The following is a 15,836-nucleotide window of genomic DNA, read 5'->3' as shown; positions in this document are numbered from 1 at the left end:
CCATACATATAAATTTCATAAAATGTGATGTACTTAATAGTTGTTTGTTTGCAAATTTATGTAAAGATATGGGAGCTGATTAAGAACAACTTTCACTACATACAGAAGTAAGGTGGTTATCAAAGGGACAAGCCTTAAAACGAATAATGGGATTCAAAAATGAAATGATATTTTTATCAGAAACAAAGTCAGACTTTTTCTAATCTCTTCCACAATGAAACTTGGGATTGCATATTGTGTTATTTGTCAGACATATTCGAGAAACTAAAAGAACTGAATATGTCCCTGCCATAGAGCAGCAGCGGTAATCTACCTTCCATTACAGGGTGTATGTCCACCAGATGGAATTGCATTTGGCCATGTTTAGGTCAGAAAGGAGGAGTCAGTATTTGGTAGTCAGCAGTCAACGAAACATTTTTAATATTTTATTAGGCGAATTACTTAAAAGCAATTATTCTTTTTTAAAAATTTTTAATACATTTTAAAATTTTAAATAAAAAAGTTTTAAAACAGTTAATATTGTGAATTTAATATATTTTTATTTATAGATCTATGCAGCAAAAAGCATTTAAAACACAAAATGCTAGCACAAAAGAACATAAATGAATCTCAAATCTAGTAATTAATTAATGTACAGGCTAAATACAACATAAAAAACATTAAGCCATTCAGATAGAACTTGTTGATCCATTTTTCTGACATTACTGTCAAAATTAGTATTGTTGTTCACGAATCAAAGTTTTTTATTGATTCTTAAACAATATTAACTTTGACAAAGTTTTGCAATTACTTTTACTTCTCCTCTCCATGATGAACTTCTTATTTTTGTGATGCAATTTGATTTTAGCATATGTTTTAGCCACAGCTGCAATGAGTTTGTATAGATGATTGTTAGTAGCATGATCTGTTACACTTTCAAATATATTTACATACGTATAGTGCATAATCACAAATTGAATAATACTTGCTAAAACATTTTTTTGAAGTTTCCAGTTTTCATTACTTAGCAATAAATAACGAATCTCCTTTTCTGTTTGTAAACAAACAGAAAAGGAGATTCGTTTGCATAGGGCCTTCGACCAACACAACTTACGCTTGTTGGAGGCTATTGAGGTTTATATAGAAATCATGAAGGAAAACTGTATTAACTCCAAGTATATTCCAATTCCACAATCCTGGAAGTATTATTTACATTGCCACAAAACACAACAATAATTGTATGTGTAATTATTTTTCATCTTTCTGCTTTGTAAAAGAAAACAATTTCCACATCGTTTACATCGTGCTAATTTTTACAACGCTACAATAATAATTTATGTATAGCTTCATTTTAAAATAATTATTTTTATGTTGTAAACGTAACGATTTCTATATTGTATTGTACATCGTTTAAATATTTAAAAATTTGGAACACGGCTGTATTCAACAGAAGTTTTTAAATAATAGAACTGTTTTTTGTGTGTTTCATCCTGAGGAGGGCCTCTAAAAAATGGCCGAAAACGTTTGAGCAGTAAAATTTTGTTCATTCAGTGCTGAAATTAGCATTTAGGTGTTAATTGTTGTGTTTGTTTACAAACATCAATAACATCACTGTTAGCATGTATTAATAACCCGTTAAGCCCTTATCCCGAGATAACTGGGGCAAGTTACATAGCGTTACAAAACAAACGGTTTTTTGGTCCCCCGAAATAAGTTTTTTTTGTATGTTTTTTAAGTCTCCAAATTTTTTCAAAAATCACGATTTTAATCTACCTTTAATGACGCATGATTAACACTTAATTGTTTTTTTATGGGATTTTTTAAAATCAAATTTTAATCATCATTTTAAACTTCTAGTGCACGGATTTTACTTCGGTAAAGTTATTTAAAGCTACTTTCTGATATCAAAAACAACCTCCAATAGTTTTTTTTTAATTTTTNATGATACAGAACTTTAAAATTACTTTAAAAAATGAAAAATAATTATATAATTTAATTTCAAGATATTTTGTATACCTTAAAAATAATTGATTCTATCCCGGGATTCCGGGAAACAGTTCACTTTTATCCCGGAATCCCGGGACAAGCAAAAGACCGGGAAATGAGAAACCCTACTCACAATGCAGTCAAAAAGAGCACATCTTGTCTAACGTGACAAAACTGTCAAGCAGTGGTGTGTCAACTTGGGTGCATCCATCAGTTGACTAGGCTGAGATGAAAAATGACCCAACATCCAGCTGATTCACTCAAACGGAACCTGATTTGAGCCTTCCATTTATCTGAAACAGGGGCCAAAGTAGTGTGTTGACGACGTTATGTTGCCCCTCAACTACCAGAATCTACCTTTCCAGCATACAGGCAACCATGCACGGCAAACACTTTGGTGGGTATTCAGATCGCAGAGATGGTAAAGAACAGTTGCTAAACCATCCCTGGGAGGTCCCTCCCCATGGACAAGACCCCACTTCAAGAGGTTGAATTAGTTTATTAGTAAAAATTTGATTTCACTGGAGATGAAGGCGTTAAAATTCCAGCGAACAATCCAGAAAAAATTTTAGAAATCTTTGAGTGTATCGCAAATGAAGATATAATCAATCACATTACTGCAGAGATTAACAAACATGCATAAGAAGTAATATTGCAGGCAACAAAAAAAGGAATAAAAAGATGAAGCAGATTGAATGACTGGCAAATTACAACTGGTAACGAAATCCAGCTTCAACGTATTTTTCTCTTGATGAGTATAGTAAAAAAAAACCTGATTTACAATCATACTTTTCTAGAAAGCCGCTTTTAAATACTCCAATATTTTACCAATGACAAAAGACAGGTTTATCTTGTTATTTAAATTTCTACATTTCTCAAGCAGTACTGATAAAACAAATAAATTGTATAAAATTAGAGACTTATTAGATTTATATAGAAATAGTTTTAAGAGCGCATATGTACCGTCTAAAAGAATATCTATAGACAAAAGTCTTCTTTTGTGGAAGGGTTGGCTAGGATGGAAAATGTATGTTCCACTCAAGAGAGCTAGATTTAAAATAGTGTGTTTCTTTCTTTGTGAAACTAAAATGGAATACATTTCTAATTTCACAATGTACACAGGGAAAGGAATACAATTTCCCATAACCCTGATTGATGTCAATCCATCAAAAAAATGTCACTCAACAAATATTGTCCTCTCCCTTATGGAAGACTTATTAGATAAAGGTTATCATTTGGGAATGGACAATTATTATAGTAGTGTATACTTATTCAAGTATTTGATGTGTCATTCAACTGATGTTACTGGTACTGTAAAAAAACAAAGAAAGAGTTGCCAAATGATGTTATACTGAGTAAATTAAAAAAAGGACACACATCAGTCAGGTACTGTACAAGGATAAACTAATGCTGTTGAAGTGGAAAGACACCAAAAATGTCTTAGTAATGAGTTCAACAAATGATAATACTATGAGAACCATAAAAACAAAAACAGACTGTGTGCATTTAGAACAAATATCATATGGGCAGTGTAGATCTAATGGATCAAGTTATGTCAACTATCTCCAGTACACATACTCGTCTTAGAAAATATTATAAAAATATATATTTGAGATCTTTGAATTTGTGTGTACTCAATGCACACATTATCCATAAAAAATCAGGTGGAAATTTAACTTTAAAAAATTTCTGTAGTGCTCTGCCACTTATTGGNAAAGTTCTAGTGCACGGATTTTACTTCGGTAAAGTTATTTAAAGCTACTTTCTGATATCAAAAACAACCTCCAATAGTTTTTTTTTAATTTTTTTAATTAAATGTATATATAATAAAATATATTAATTAAAGTCGGGGCGTCAGAAATCACAATAAAAAACGTAATTTTTTAGAAATATTTAAAAATATATGGCCAGCTAGTATTCACCCTACTTTAAACCCTTCTCCTCCTGAGACTTCTGAGAATGTCCCGGGAAATCCAACACCAACTGTTCTCAAGGTCATCCAGCTGTAAACACGACACGTCGGTGTCAAATTTCGCAGAAAGGCGAGACAATGGGAAATAAAGCTTAAAGCTTTTTCTTCAAAATTAATGCATTTCTTTCGTTTTTTTTAAGTTTTAAGTATGTTTATGTTTAATTACATTAACATTAAAAATTGGTGGGTACCAAGGGAGTTAAAGCTCCATTATCTTTTAGTTGCATTAAAGGCCTTAATGCAGTATTTGCAGGACTAAACAAGGCATTTTTGCAGTTAATACAAGAAATAACCTTTAAGACTCTTGACCACAAATCCAGCCATATATTCAACAGCATTCATTGAGAATTCTGTTAAATGCACTCCTGCTGAACTTAGATGGTATCTATGATCTTGAAGTGCTGCATCCACTGCTATGGTATCTTCAAGAGGCTTTTCCATTTCTCATGTTTTGAAATCATGTCCAAGAACTATCTTGTTGGTGTGAAAATGTTTGTGTGATCCAGAACTTGTTGATGCCACACTGAAAATTGTTGTTATATCCTGAGGAATTGCATTTGTCTTTTCACTTGTTTTAAATTGCATTTGGGTAAGCAAACACTTGTAAGCTGCAGTGAACTGGACTGTTGTGAAATTGTTGTTCCATCCACCTTTTGTCCTTATCATACCAAAAAACAATTCAATATGATCTTGTCACAACTTGTATGTAAGATGTTAACTGGAAAAAATAACAAACATACAGATCAAATGATCATCAAAATATTCATGCTATCTAATAACCATTTCATCCATTATTAAACAGCATAAAGTTGGTTTATCTACAGTGGCTAAAATATATAGTGTCGTTCGCTATTTTATCCCTATAATACATTAGGTTCTCGTTTTTACGCCTCACCAGAGGGCGCTCGCATCGGTTGTGATGTTACTTAGATCAGTTTAAATAAAGCATTTTCAGTGGTTTTTCATTTGTTTTTGACTTTGTGTAGAACGATTTTCGTCCCATTTTTGAAAAAAAAAATGTCTGAAGTTTATAAAAATAAGAAGAACTTACAAAGGCATTGTTTTGTACCTGGTTGCAAAACTGGAAATAATGTAAAGGAGAAACGTACATTATTTTCGGCTCCAAAAGACGAAGAGCTTCGAAAAAAATGGAGTAAGTTAATTCCTCACGGTGACAAAATTTTTTATGAATATTGTTGTGTTTGTGAGCTTCAGTTTGATGAGCAGTTTATTGAACGGAAGTTTAAACATATAATTAATGGCAAAGAAGTTACAATTCCTAGAGATCGTCCTAAACTTGTGTCAGATGCTATTCCAACTATCTTTCCAAATTTGCCAAAATATTTATCCTACGTACCAAAACAACGACCACCTCCAAAAGAACGTAATATTAAACCAACAAAAAAACGTAAAGTAAGTCATGAAGAGTCTATCAGATCAGTAGATGATGTTGAGTCTCACATAGTAGAAAAGCCATTCTTTGAACACTTTCATGAAGTGAATTTACCATCTATGTATTGGTCTAAAGTATTGTTTCAAAATTCTCCNGACTAATAAACAAAAACCAAGTGTGTGCATTGAGTACAAATATCATATAGGAGGCGTAGATCTGATGGATCAAATTACGTCAACTACCCCCAGTACATGTACTCGTCTTAGAAAGTACTATAAAAAAATATATTTGAGATCTTTGAATTTGTGTGTACTCAATGCACACATTATCCATAAAAAATCAGGTGGAAATTTAACTTTAAAAAATTTCTGTAGTGCTCTGCCACTTATTGGTTGTTGTTAGTAATGTATGTGAATATTATTTGTATAGTTAATTAATTAATGTCCTTTGTACTTAGCGTAAGTTTTATTTTGTCACATTGTATCGGGTTTTCTGTGTGTTTGTCGTCTGTTCAGACACGTGTCCTTCTTACTCTCTACCTCCCTCCTTTGTGTGAAACCAGACATTTTGATTGGCTACCGAAGAAGTCAGGGGAGATCAGCAAACCAAGGGTACAAATAGCAGGTCCACGTGTGAGAGAGCACCTTTTTTTTCCTTCTTCCTTGGAGGAGTCCGTTCGTGAAAGGTTCAGATCAGCACCATCGAGAAAGGCCGAAACCTACCGGAGTGAGAAGGGAGATTCGTTTTGAACATCGAGGGAAGGAGATAGAATCCAAAATCATCCGTGGTATACATGGAAGGAATCGTGTGGACAGTACAATTAAGGAAGCTAGAGTACCCGAGGTATCGACGGAAGCAAAGATTTCCCCACTAGTAATAGACGTTGGTCTGATGCCCGATCGCTTAAGTGCCGGATTTGTAGTGAGTAGACTGTTCTGAAAATTCTTCACGTGTTATTGTAAACAAGTACGAACTTTGTTATGCAACGCGAAAGAGGGAGGAGAGTGAAGGGACTAAAAATATTGTATTCGGGGCACATGATTGTTTAAACGAGTTTTTGTTTAGAGTTCATATAAGCCCTCAGTTGCTGAACATGAAACCCGTATTAAATAAAGAGGTATTTTGTAAGCCGACTATTTGTTTGTGTTAGCTTGATAGACCTTGGTCTAGCATAGCCCAAATCATTTCAAATTAACATTAATAGATAACATTTTCTCAAAATATGTGAAAACATAGTCACTTTCAACAGCATCAGGAGGTGCAGCCTGTCTTCTAGCTAACTGACTGGATACCACTTCATAGGAAAAACCAAACTTATAGGAAACAGAAATAAAAGAAACAATTGTGTTGTGTGTTCTGCAAAAAAAAAGGATGCAAATAAAATACTTCTGTAAGCAATGCAATTTTTTTTGTGCCCTGCAAATTATTTCAAAATCTATCATACAAAGNTGTTGCCCCTCAACTACCAGGATCCCCCTTTCCGGCATACGGGACACCACGCACGGCAAACACGTGGGTGGGCGTTCAGATCCCAGGGATGGTAAAGAGGAGTTTCTAAACCATCTCTGGGAGGTCCCCTCACCACGGACAGGAACCCACATCGAGGGGTCGTCTAAAAAGACAAGAGTCACCATGGTATCAACATTGTGTTAATTATAATTGTAAAATTAATAGAAGTTCTGTAAAAATATTGTAATAAAATAGAAAATTTGTTTAAAAGACACGTGGTAGAACACCTTTGTATAATAGAACATGCAAATTTGTTGAATCAAAATGTCGGCCTAAACGTTGATGCATGCTGGGAAAAATGTATTTGTATAAAAGGTAACAAGTGTCTAGTTGTTGGATAATCCACTGAAGAGGCTGTAACGGCAAAATGCATTTGGAAAGTGATTTGAAAATTATGAAAATAAAAGAATTAACCCTGATTAAAGTAAAGTATCTTTGTTGATTACTATTTGTCCGCTAATATAAATCACGCGAAGTCGGTCTAGAAAAGAGTGTTTTAATTTACTCGTCTATTTTGTCTGAGAATAATTTTTAATTTCAGAAATTATATTTTTAGAAATCGTACCGATCCCATTGTTTATATTTTTATCAACAATTTCCATTGTTACCTGTACATAATATTTCTGTAACAAACTATAAAATAACTTCAAGTAAAAACATGAAAATACAGTATTTTTACTTTGACTTATTTTTTTATATTTTCTTACAATCAACGNAATTTCTTGTATTGTAATTGTTGGAAGCACTATTTTAAAACATTATAATGTTTTAGAATCAATTACTACTTTAGAGAACATATTACAGGAAACAGATAAAATGTATGAATGTCAGGGAATAGGCCAAATAACTGAATTTAATGGACTGGTAGATATGGTCCCAAAAAACATTTTGACTAAAAATTCTTTCATTTATTGTAAAATTTTTAGGAGTAAAAAATGTTCAGATGTTGCAAATCAATCCTTAAAAAAGTGTTTATCATGTAAATATGTAAGAAAAACTCTACTGGATAAAATATCAAAAACCAAGAAGAAAAAAATCAAATCAGTTAAATCAACAGAAAATAAATTCAAAGCCTCNATATGTCAATTTCATAAATGATTGTTTTTACTTTATAAGAGATGATGTAGAAACAAAGTATAGCTACTTATATATATTTCAAATTAAAAAAAAAAAAGCAAAAATAACTTTTTTATAAGCATCTGATTATGGTTATATATGCTACTTAGATATGTCTATATTCGTTCAAATAAAAAAAACTGCATCATTCTAAATTGATGTAAAGCAATAATACGACTTATAGTAGAAGAGAGGAGGGCATTATGGAATAGTCAGGAAATATGGAATAACAAGGTTTCGGCTCTGTTTGTTGATGCCACTATTCTGTGGGAATACCATGAAGTACTCAAGAAAGACTCCCATGATGCAGTGCAGTGAGAATTGACCGCTTGTTGTCGTCGTACCACTCACTACATAACAAAGTGAGTTTTATGATTTTCAAGAGTTTTTGCATGCACGTTTTCAAACATTTTAACCTACTAATACACATGTCACTTGAACAATGATGTTAAGCATAATGTACACTAAAAGAATTGTAGTTTGTTGTACTGTAGTCGTTTTTTAGCTGACAATGTTTTGTCCATCAGTTTAAAGGNAAAAAAAAAAAAAAAAAAAAAGCAAAAATAACTTTTTTTATAAGCATCTGATTATGCTACTTAGATATGTCTATATTCGTTCAAATAAAAAAAACTGCATCACTCTAAATTGATGTAAAGCAATAATACGACTTATAGTAGAAGAGAGGAGGGCATTATGGAATAGTCAGGAAATATGGAGTAACAAGGTTTCGGCTCTGTTTGTTGCTGCCACTATTATGTGGGAATACCATGAACTACTCAAGAAAGATTCCCACAATGCAGTGCAGTGAGATTTGACCGCTTGTTGTTGTCGTACCACTCACTACAGAACAAAGTGTGTTTTATGATTTTTAAGAGTTTTTGCATGCACGTTTTCAAACATTTTAACCTACTAATACACATGTGACTTGAACAATGATGTTAAGCATAATGTACACTAAAAGAATTGTAGTTTGTTGTTCTGTAGTCGTTTTTTAGCTGACAATGTTTTGTCCATCAGTTTAAAGGTTCATTTTCCAAGATGGCATGTTGGGTATTATGGAATACTAGGGTAAATGGATAAACTGAAAGTAAAGGACAAAATGAAGGTACAAAAGCTTCAAACAAAAAAACCGAACATTCAAAGACCACCTGTTAAGAAATTAAACTTAGACCGACCTTCTATACCTAAACCTACTAGAGATGACTACAGTGTTAGCAGCAATGAATCGTTCCATTCTGATGTATCATCTGTAATGGACTTCATGCCATCAACTAAAGAACCAGAAAATGAAGATGCTGAATGTATTTATAATTTATTTTGTATACTAGTACATTCTATATATTAACAGGACTTATTATACTGGAATTATGGATGCAGATATTTAGTCTTACAGTTTAAAAATAATGTTCTTTATTAAGTTCACCTGTAATGTTCTTTATTAAGTTCACAGGAGAACTTAATAAAGAACATTATTTTTAAACTGTAAGACTAAATATCTGCATCCATAATTCCAGTATAATAAGTCCTGTTAATATATAGAATGTACTAGTATACAAAATAAATTATAAATAGTGTTAAAAAAGGACAAAAAGGCATAATAATTAAATGCTGAATGTATCTTCTATAACAGAAAATTCTCCAAAGATGAACAAGGGAAAATTTGGATTCAATGCTTCAGCTGTTCTCTGGGCTTACCTTGATTGTACCGGAGCACAGAAAAAAAAAATTATATCTGTGACTTTTGTAAATAGACTCAAAGCAGGAATGACACACACACAATCTAAAAAATTTAGTTTTTATAGTTAAAAATAACTATGTTTTATGAAGTCTAATTAGTTTTTCAATGGTTTAAACCACCAAGTCCATATTACCCTTCATTTGTGACTTTAAATAATTTTGTTTTATAACAACAAAATAAACAGTATTTTTTTACAAGTGACAGTTCATTACAATTAGTTATAGTATGTACTCATGATGATTTTGGGATTTTTATTCAAAAATCAGTAAAGTTATTTTTAGAAATGTAAATGGTATCTCCCTCTTCTCCTCTATATAACAAAGATTGTCTTGCGGGGGTTGGTTGCTTCAAAATCTAGGTCAAGTACCATTCTGCTAGAGGACTTGATAGAGATCACTGTGAGGACGTGAGTAGTTCCTAACCAAAAGTACTTTGTTTTTAGACAGATTTACAACTGAATGATCCTAAATACACTATTATTCGTTAAATAGGATATATATACATATGATTTTATTAAATTCAAGCTAAAAATTAAATGACAGTAATGATTTATGATTGTTTACATTTATAGCTGACAATGTAGCTCCAGAGAAATATAACTTTTTCCAAGAAAGTTCCCAAACCACTAACCCAAGTCGATGCTTATTCGTTAAAGGATAGTCATTTAGCTATAATATAGTGTTTTTTAAAAGGACTTTTTAAACTTCTGGCAACAAGTAGCCTAAAAGGAAAGGTCTGTTGCCAAGAATGTGTATTGTCTGGAACACGGAAATAATAAATNGTACTATTATTTCAGCCTTTTGTAGGAGATCGGGTTCAAATTGTAGGAGTATTTGGAACACGTAAAAATGTTAAAGGAAATATATTAGCAAAACTTTTAATAGAAGCTATTATTCAAATAGAAAAAGCAGGTTTATATGTTGATTCTGTTACAGGAGATGAAGCAACATGGAATATATCTAGGTGGAAAGAAATTGATATTGGCGTTAACCCCTCAACGTACAAGTCATTAAAAAGAATGGCTTCAAATGAAAAAATTGTTTATTATTATTTAAAAGGAAACATCTATTTTATCTGGAAAAAAGCTTCATTCGAATTTTTTCAATTTGTTAAAATTGGTTCCTAAATGGCATCTTTTCCTTTGGATAGCCAACTTTACAGGGGCCCCTGCGATTCGGCTTCTTTGTACTATTATTAGTTTTGCCGAGAAGCTGCCATTCGTCGGTTAGCGATAAAATAATTAAAAAAGTTAACCACAAAATATATAATGAAGGTAATGTAAAAAATGAAATGAAGTTCGTAGCTATCTAAGCTTTGATTTGCTTTCTTGTATTTGTTTGAACCAATAAATGTTTTCTCACCATTCCAGGTCATAAATATTTCGGAAAAGTCAGTCCCTTACCATTGTAAAGTAATTAGCAGTAAGAAGAAAGATTATTGGCTGATAAAATCAATAGTAATCTTTTTAGAACTGTAATTGGTTTATTTCTGTATTTGTTGAGACATTATTTGACATAAAAAGCTTTACAATAAGCTCCCACAAAAAATCAAAATAATTTATAATACACCATTTTATAAAATAAATTTATAGAAAATTATAGTATAAATCTTCATTTATTTTATAATGTATTATTTAGAAACTTATNTGGTTGCTTCAAAATCTAGGTCAAGTACCATTCTGCTAGAGGACTTAATAGAGATCACTGTGAGGATGTGAGTAGTTCCTAACCAAAAGTACTTTGTTTTTAGACAGATTTACAACTGAATGGTCCTAAATACACTATTATTCGTTAAATAGGATAAATATACATATGATTTTATTAAATTCAAGCTAAAAATTAAATGACAGTAATTATTTATGATTGTTTACATTTATAGTTGACAATGTAGCTCCAGAGAAATATAACTTTTTCCAAGAAAGTTCCCAAACCACTAACCAAGTCGATGCTTATTCGTTAAAGGATAGTCATTTAGCTATAATATTGTGTTTTTTAAAAGGACTTTTTAAACTTCTGGCAACAAGTAGCCTAAAAGGAAAGGTCTGTTGCCAAGAATGTGTATTGTCTGGAACACGGAAATAATAAATAGTGGTCCTTTATTGAGCAGACGGTCGTCAATTTTGTTATTAAAAAATAATCTCCATCAGACGAAAAAATTTACAGATGAAAATCTACAGGTATCGTCACCAGGGGGCAGCTTTCATTAAATCTACATATTCCAGTGCTTCTTTTTAGTAGATAAAAGCAATATCACCCCAAACGAAGGTATGATGGATGCAAGAAAGACGTCTGAATGTCACCAGTTCCTTTTTTAGAAATTTTTTGTAATTTTAATTGGATATATTTTTGTGTTTTTTAAAACAACTTTTTAAACTTCTGGCAACAAGTAGCCTAAAAGGAAAGGTCTGTTGCCAAGAATGTGTATTGTCTGGAACACGGAAATAATAAATGGTGGTCCTTTATTGGGCAGACTGTCTTCAATTTTATTAAAAAATAATCTCCATCGGACGAAAAAATTTACAGATGAAAATCTACAGGTATTGTCACCACGGGGCAGCTTTCTTTAAATCTACATATTCCAGTGCTTCTTTTTAGTAGATAAAAGCAATATCACCCCAAACGAAGGTATGATGGATGCAAGAAAGACGTCTGAATGTCACCAGTTCCTTTTTAGAAATTATTTGTAATTTTAATTGGATATATATTTTGTGTTTTTTAAAAGGACTTTTTAAACTTCTGGCAACAAGTAGCCTAAAAGGAAAGGTCTGTTGCCAAGAATGTGTATTGTCTGGAACACGGAAATAATAAATGGTGGTCCTTTATTGGGCAGACTATCTTCAATTTCATTATTATAATATACCAATTAGAGCTCAACAGGCATACGAACAAGGCTTTTATTGCCCGATGAACAAAAGAAGGGTCTCCCATAGACTTAACATGAAAAGGAGGAGTTTTGTGGGTAATTTTAAAAATATGGGATGGTAACAAATATCGTATTTGTTGAAACAGACTTAGTCTATGTAGATAAAAGCCTATCAGTGCTTAAATTGCCACCAACTAGTTAATTACAAAAAAAAAATTGACACTTACTCCAACTGGAGTACTGTGCACCAGTTTAACTAAAACTGGTTTCTCCTAAATTGTTTTAGAAACCAGTTTAACTAAAACCAGTTTATAAAACAATAGTAGTACCCCAAAAACAACTGGTTAAATGAGGATAATGATACTTATTTGTTTATTTTTACTTGTTATTTCTTTATTTATTTCTTTGAATTCTTGTTCTTGTTTTAAAATTTTGTNTATCCATTTTTAAATATAAATAAATCTTTATATGTTGGGAGATATTTTAATAAGTTTTGTAAATTACTATGTTCGATCCAGCCAGTTATATCCGAGTTTTTTTCATCTGTTAAGCACATCCTTTGAGGATTTCCTTACCGTGTATACCAGCCTTAAAACAATAGTAGTACCCCAAAAACAACTGGTTAAATGATGATAATGATATTTATTTGTTTATTTTTACTTGTTATTTCTTTATTTATTTCTTTGAATTCTTGTTCTTGTTTTAAAATTTTTGTGTTCATCTTCTATTTTTCTGTTGTATTCTAACTGAAGGGTCAGTGAAACTGGTCGAAAACATTCTTATTTTGTTAAATTCATTGCTGGGTTTTAAAGGTATGATTTTTTGCCATCTGTCTCTCCTGTTAGTTCAAAATATATGGATATATGCTACCATTTAAGAGGATGAACAATATATAACTTCAAAAAAACAGAAGGAACTTGTTCATCCAAATAATACTTAAAATCTAATTAAAAACAACAAACAATTCATCTAAAAAACCAATGCCAAACACAAAAAAAGCCATAATACTCTCCAAATTATAAAAAAATATCAAAGCATTTAAACAGTAAAGCCTGGACTCCAAATTACCTGAAAACAGAAACTCAAACAGAACTGAAACAGAGTTTTTGTTTCAGTTATGTTTTTGTTTTAGCTTGACTCCACTGGCATCAAAATGAATGTTATGCGGAAATGCGCCAATCACCATCCATATTGTGTTTCACTGATGTATTTTTGAATTTTTTACATTTTTTGTCATATAGACGTTTGTATTTTCTAACTTCTTTAATAAATAATTCCAAATTTGTTTGTTTCTTCTTCCTTTTTGCTACACTTTCTGCCATTACGACAATCAAACTACATGTGACTAAGTGTCACAAATCCTTGAGTTTTTATTGATTGCAGTACGACAGAAAAGTGAAACAAAAACTGAAAAATTAAATAATATTTAAGTCTGTTTTCAGTCTTGTTTCTGTCCAACTGAACATTCCAAAACTGAAAGTTTCGTCAGTTTAGCTTTCAGTTTTACGTTTATGTTGCAGATTCCAGTAATGTGTAATCCAGGCTTAACATGTCCTACATTGTTCCCGAAAATATTCGTGTTGACCTCACTGACCTGTGTGGGCGATCCCGAATATTTTCGTATTTACATCGGAACGTTTTTGATATAGATGTCGCTATGCATCACAATTTTTATATTAAAACAAACTTTTCAAATATCATTTTCTTTGTTTCTATATTATTCAATATATTTATTTTGTTTGTGAAACATAATAAAATAATTTTTTACGATACAGTAAACACTATTATTAAAAAAAAACATTTTTTAGGCTTAACATCAACAAAAATTCAACATGGTGTCACAGGCAACAAATAAAAATTTCAATATCGAATAGGTTAAGTCAGAAAAATTATCAAAAACAAGGGCCCTCAAATCAAATGTGCTGTTTTTGTGTCTTATTTGCTTTCCCATCAAATTGTCCATATACTTTGAAACCATAAAAATATTAACAGTACCAATAAAATAACACTTTTCTGCTGTTAAACAACAAAAAGCAAAAAATCGAATAAAGAACATAAAACAGCAATGTCTTATAACAGACCAAAGTTCCGATTTAATCCAAAATTACAAATGAAAAATATCAGAACATTATTCAAAAATAGAAGATTTTTGGCCTAAAATAATAGATTGCCCAATGTGTTACCTGATTCTTGGTGTCCATGTTGCAGAAGTATGATCATGTCTCATTACTAGTAGAAATTCTCATAATTATTGTTGTAGGCTTCAAATGCTGCAACAGGTTCCGTTTTTCTAAGTAAGCTGATAATTGATGAGAAACTTATTTGACTGTAGTATTTCTTGTGGATTATTTGTTGTACAGCACTGACCACAGCTAAGTTACTGTTGTTGATTGGCTTTTAACACTGCTTTTTCCTTCTTGTAAACTTTTTCCTAGCTAACATTATTCACATCAATCATCACTCACCAAAATTTCTGTGCCTTTTGTAAGCATCGGCAAGCATTACATTGTTTGCTCAAAAACTCAATGGCAATTTTTTTTCTGCTTTCTTTCCATGGTTAGAGAAAATCTATAATTAAAAACATAATGTTAGTCAAGTAGCAAAAGTACTCTATCTGATATTATAAATTTAGCACACTATTTGCAAATATCTAGGAAGAAGAAGAATTAACATCTGCATTTTTATATGTCACTCACTGTAATTCTCAATCAGAAACTGTGTGAAAGTTTTCTTGTGAAACTGAAGTTTTTTTTTGTTTCAATGTGAGACTAAGAAATATCTGTAATGTTGTGATGAACACTGCTATTATATATCTGTGTAATGTTTACTTGTTACTTGTGAGATCAATGGCAAATTTCTTGGCTGAAATATTGGGTTTTATTTTATGTATTTCCGTATTTTTGACTTATTAAACACTAATTTTATAGTGTATTTCAAAGACACGTGGAAAGTTTTTCATCAGTTATCTTTATTTACTAAAACTTTTTAAAATTGTAATGTATAATAGTCTATCCACAAAAGGATTTAAAATAGTTAAAATCTTGTAAAATTTGATTCTTAATTAATTTATACAATATGTAACCTAAAGATATGTTTATATATAATTTATGTACTCATTAATTCTTATGTACATTCTCCCTACTGTAATAAATAAACAATATGCATTATATTATAGTTGACTGAGGAGGGGCACAACCCGAAACGCGTACAGAAAAGATGTACCGTATCAACTAAATAATGATAACTGAAGGAAAACTAGCCATGTGTCTTCGAAATAATAA

At 31.4% G+C, this 15,836-nt stretch overlaps 1 protein-coding gene across 1 annotated transcript in view; it reads right to left on the bottom strand.

Annotated features, from left to right (window-relative positions):
• The window catches only part of LOC111629752 (piggyBac transposable element-derived protein 4-like), a 31,093-nt gene that overhangs the window by 3,205 nt on the left and 12,052 nt on the right, over positions 1 to 15,836 (bottom strand). Inside the window, exon 2 of the mRNA XM_023373658.1 lies at positions 14,739 to 15,123. Within this exon, the coding sequence (XP_023229426.1) occupies positions 14,739 to 14,782 (44 nt within the window). The 5' untranslated portion in view covers positions 14,783 to 15,123. The remainder of the gene's footprint in view (positions 1 to 14,738; positions 15,124 to 15,836) is intronic.

Source organism: Centruroides sculpturatus, unplaced genomic scaffold, assembly GCF_000671375.1.
Source record: "Centruroides sculpturatus isolate CEXI.00-Female unplaced genomic scaffold, Cexi_2.0 scaffold482, whole genome shotgun sequence".
In the NCBI taxonomy this organism is placed as follows: domain Eukaryota; kingdom Metazoa; phylum Arthropoda; class Arachnida; order Scorpiones; family Buthidae; genus Centruroides; species Centruroides sculpturatus.
The sequence above is the reverse complement of the archived record's forward strand: the minus strand, read 5'-3'. Positions and strand labels throughout refer to the sequence as shown.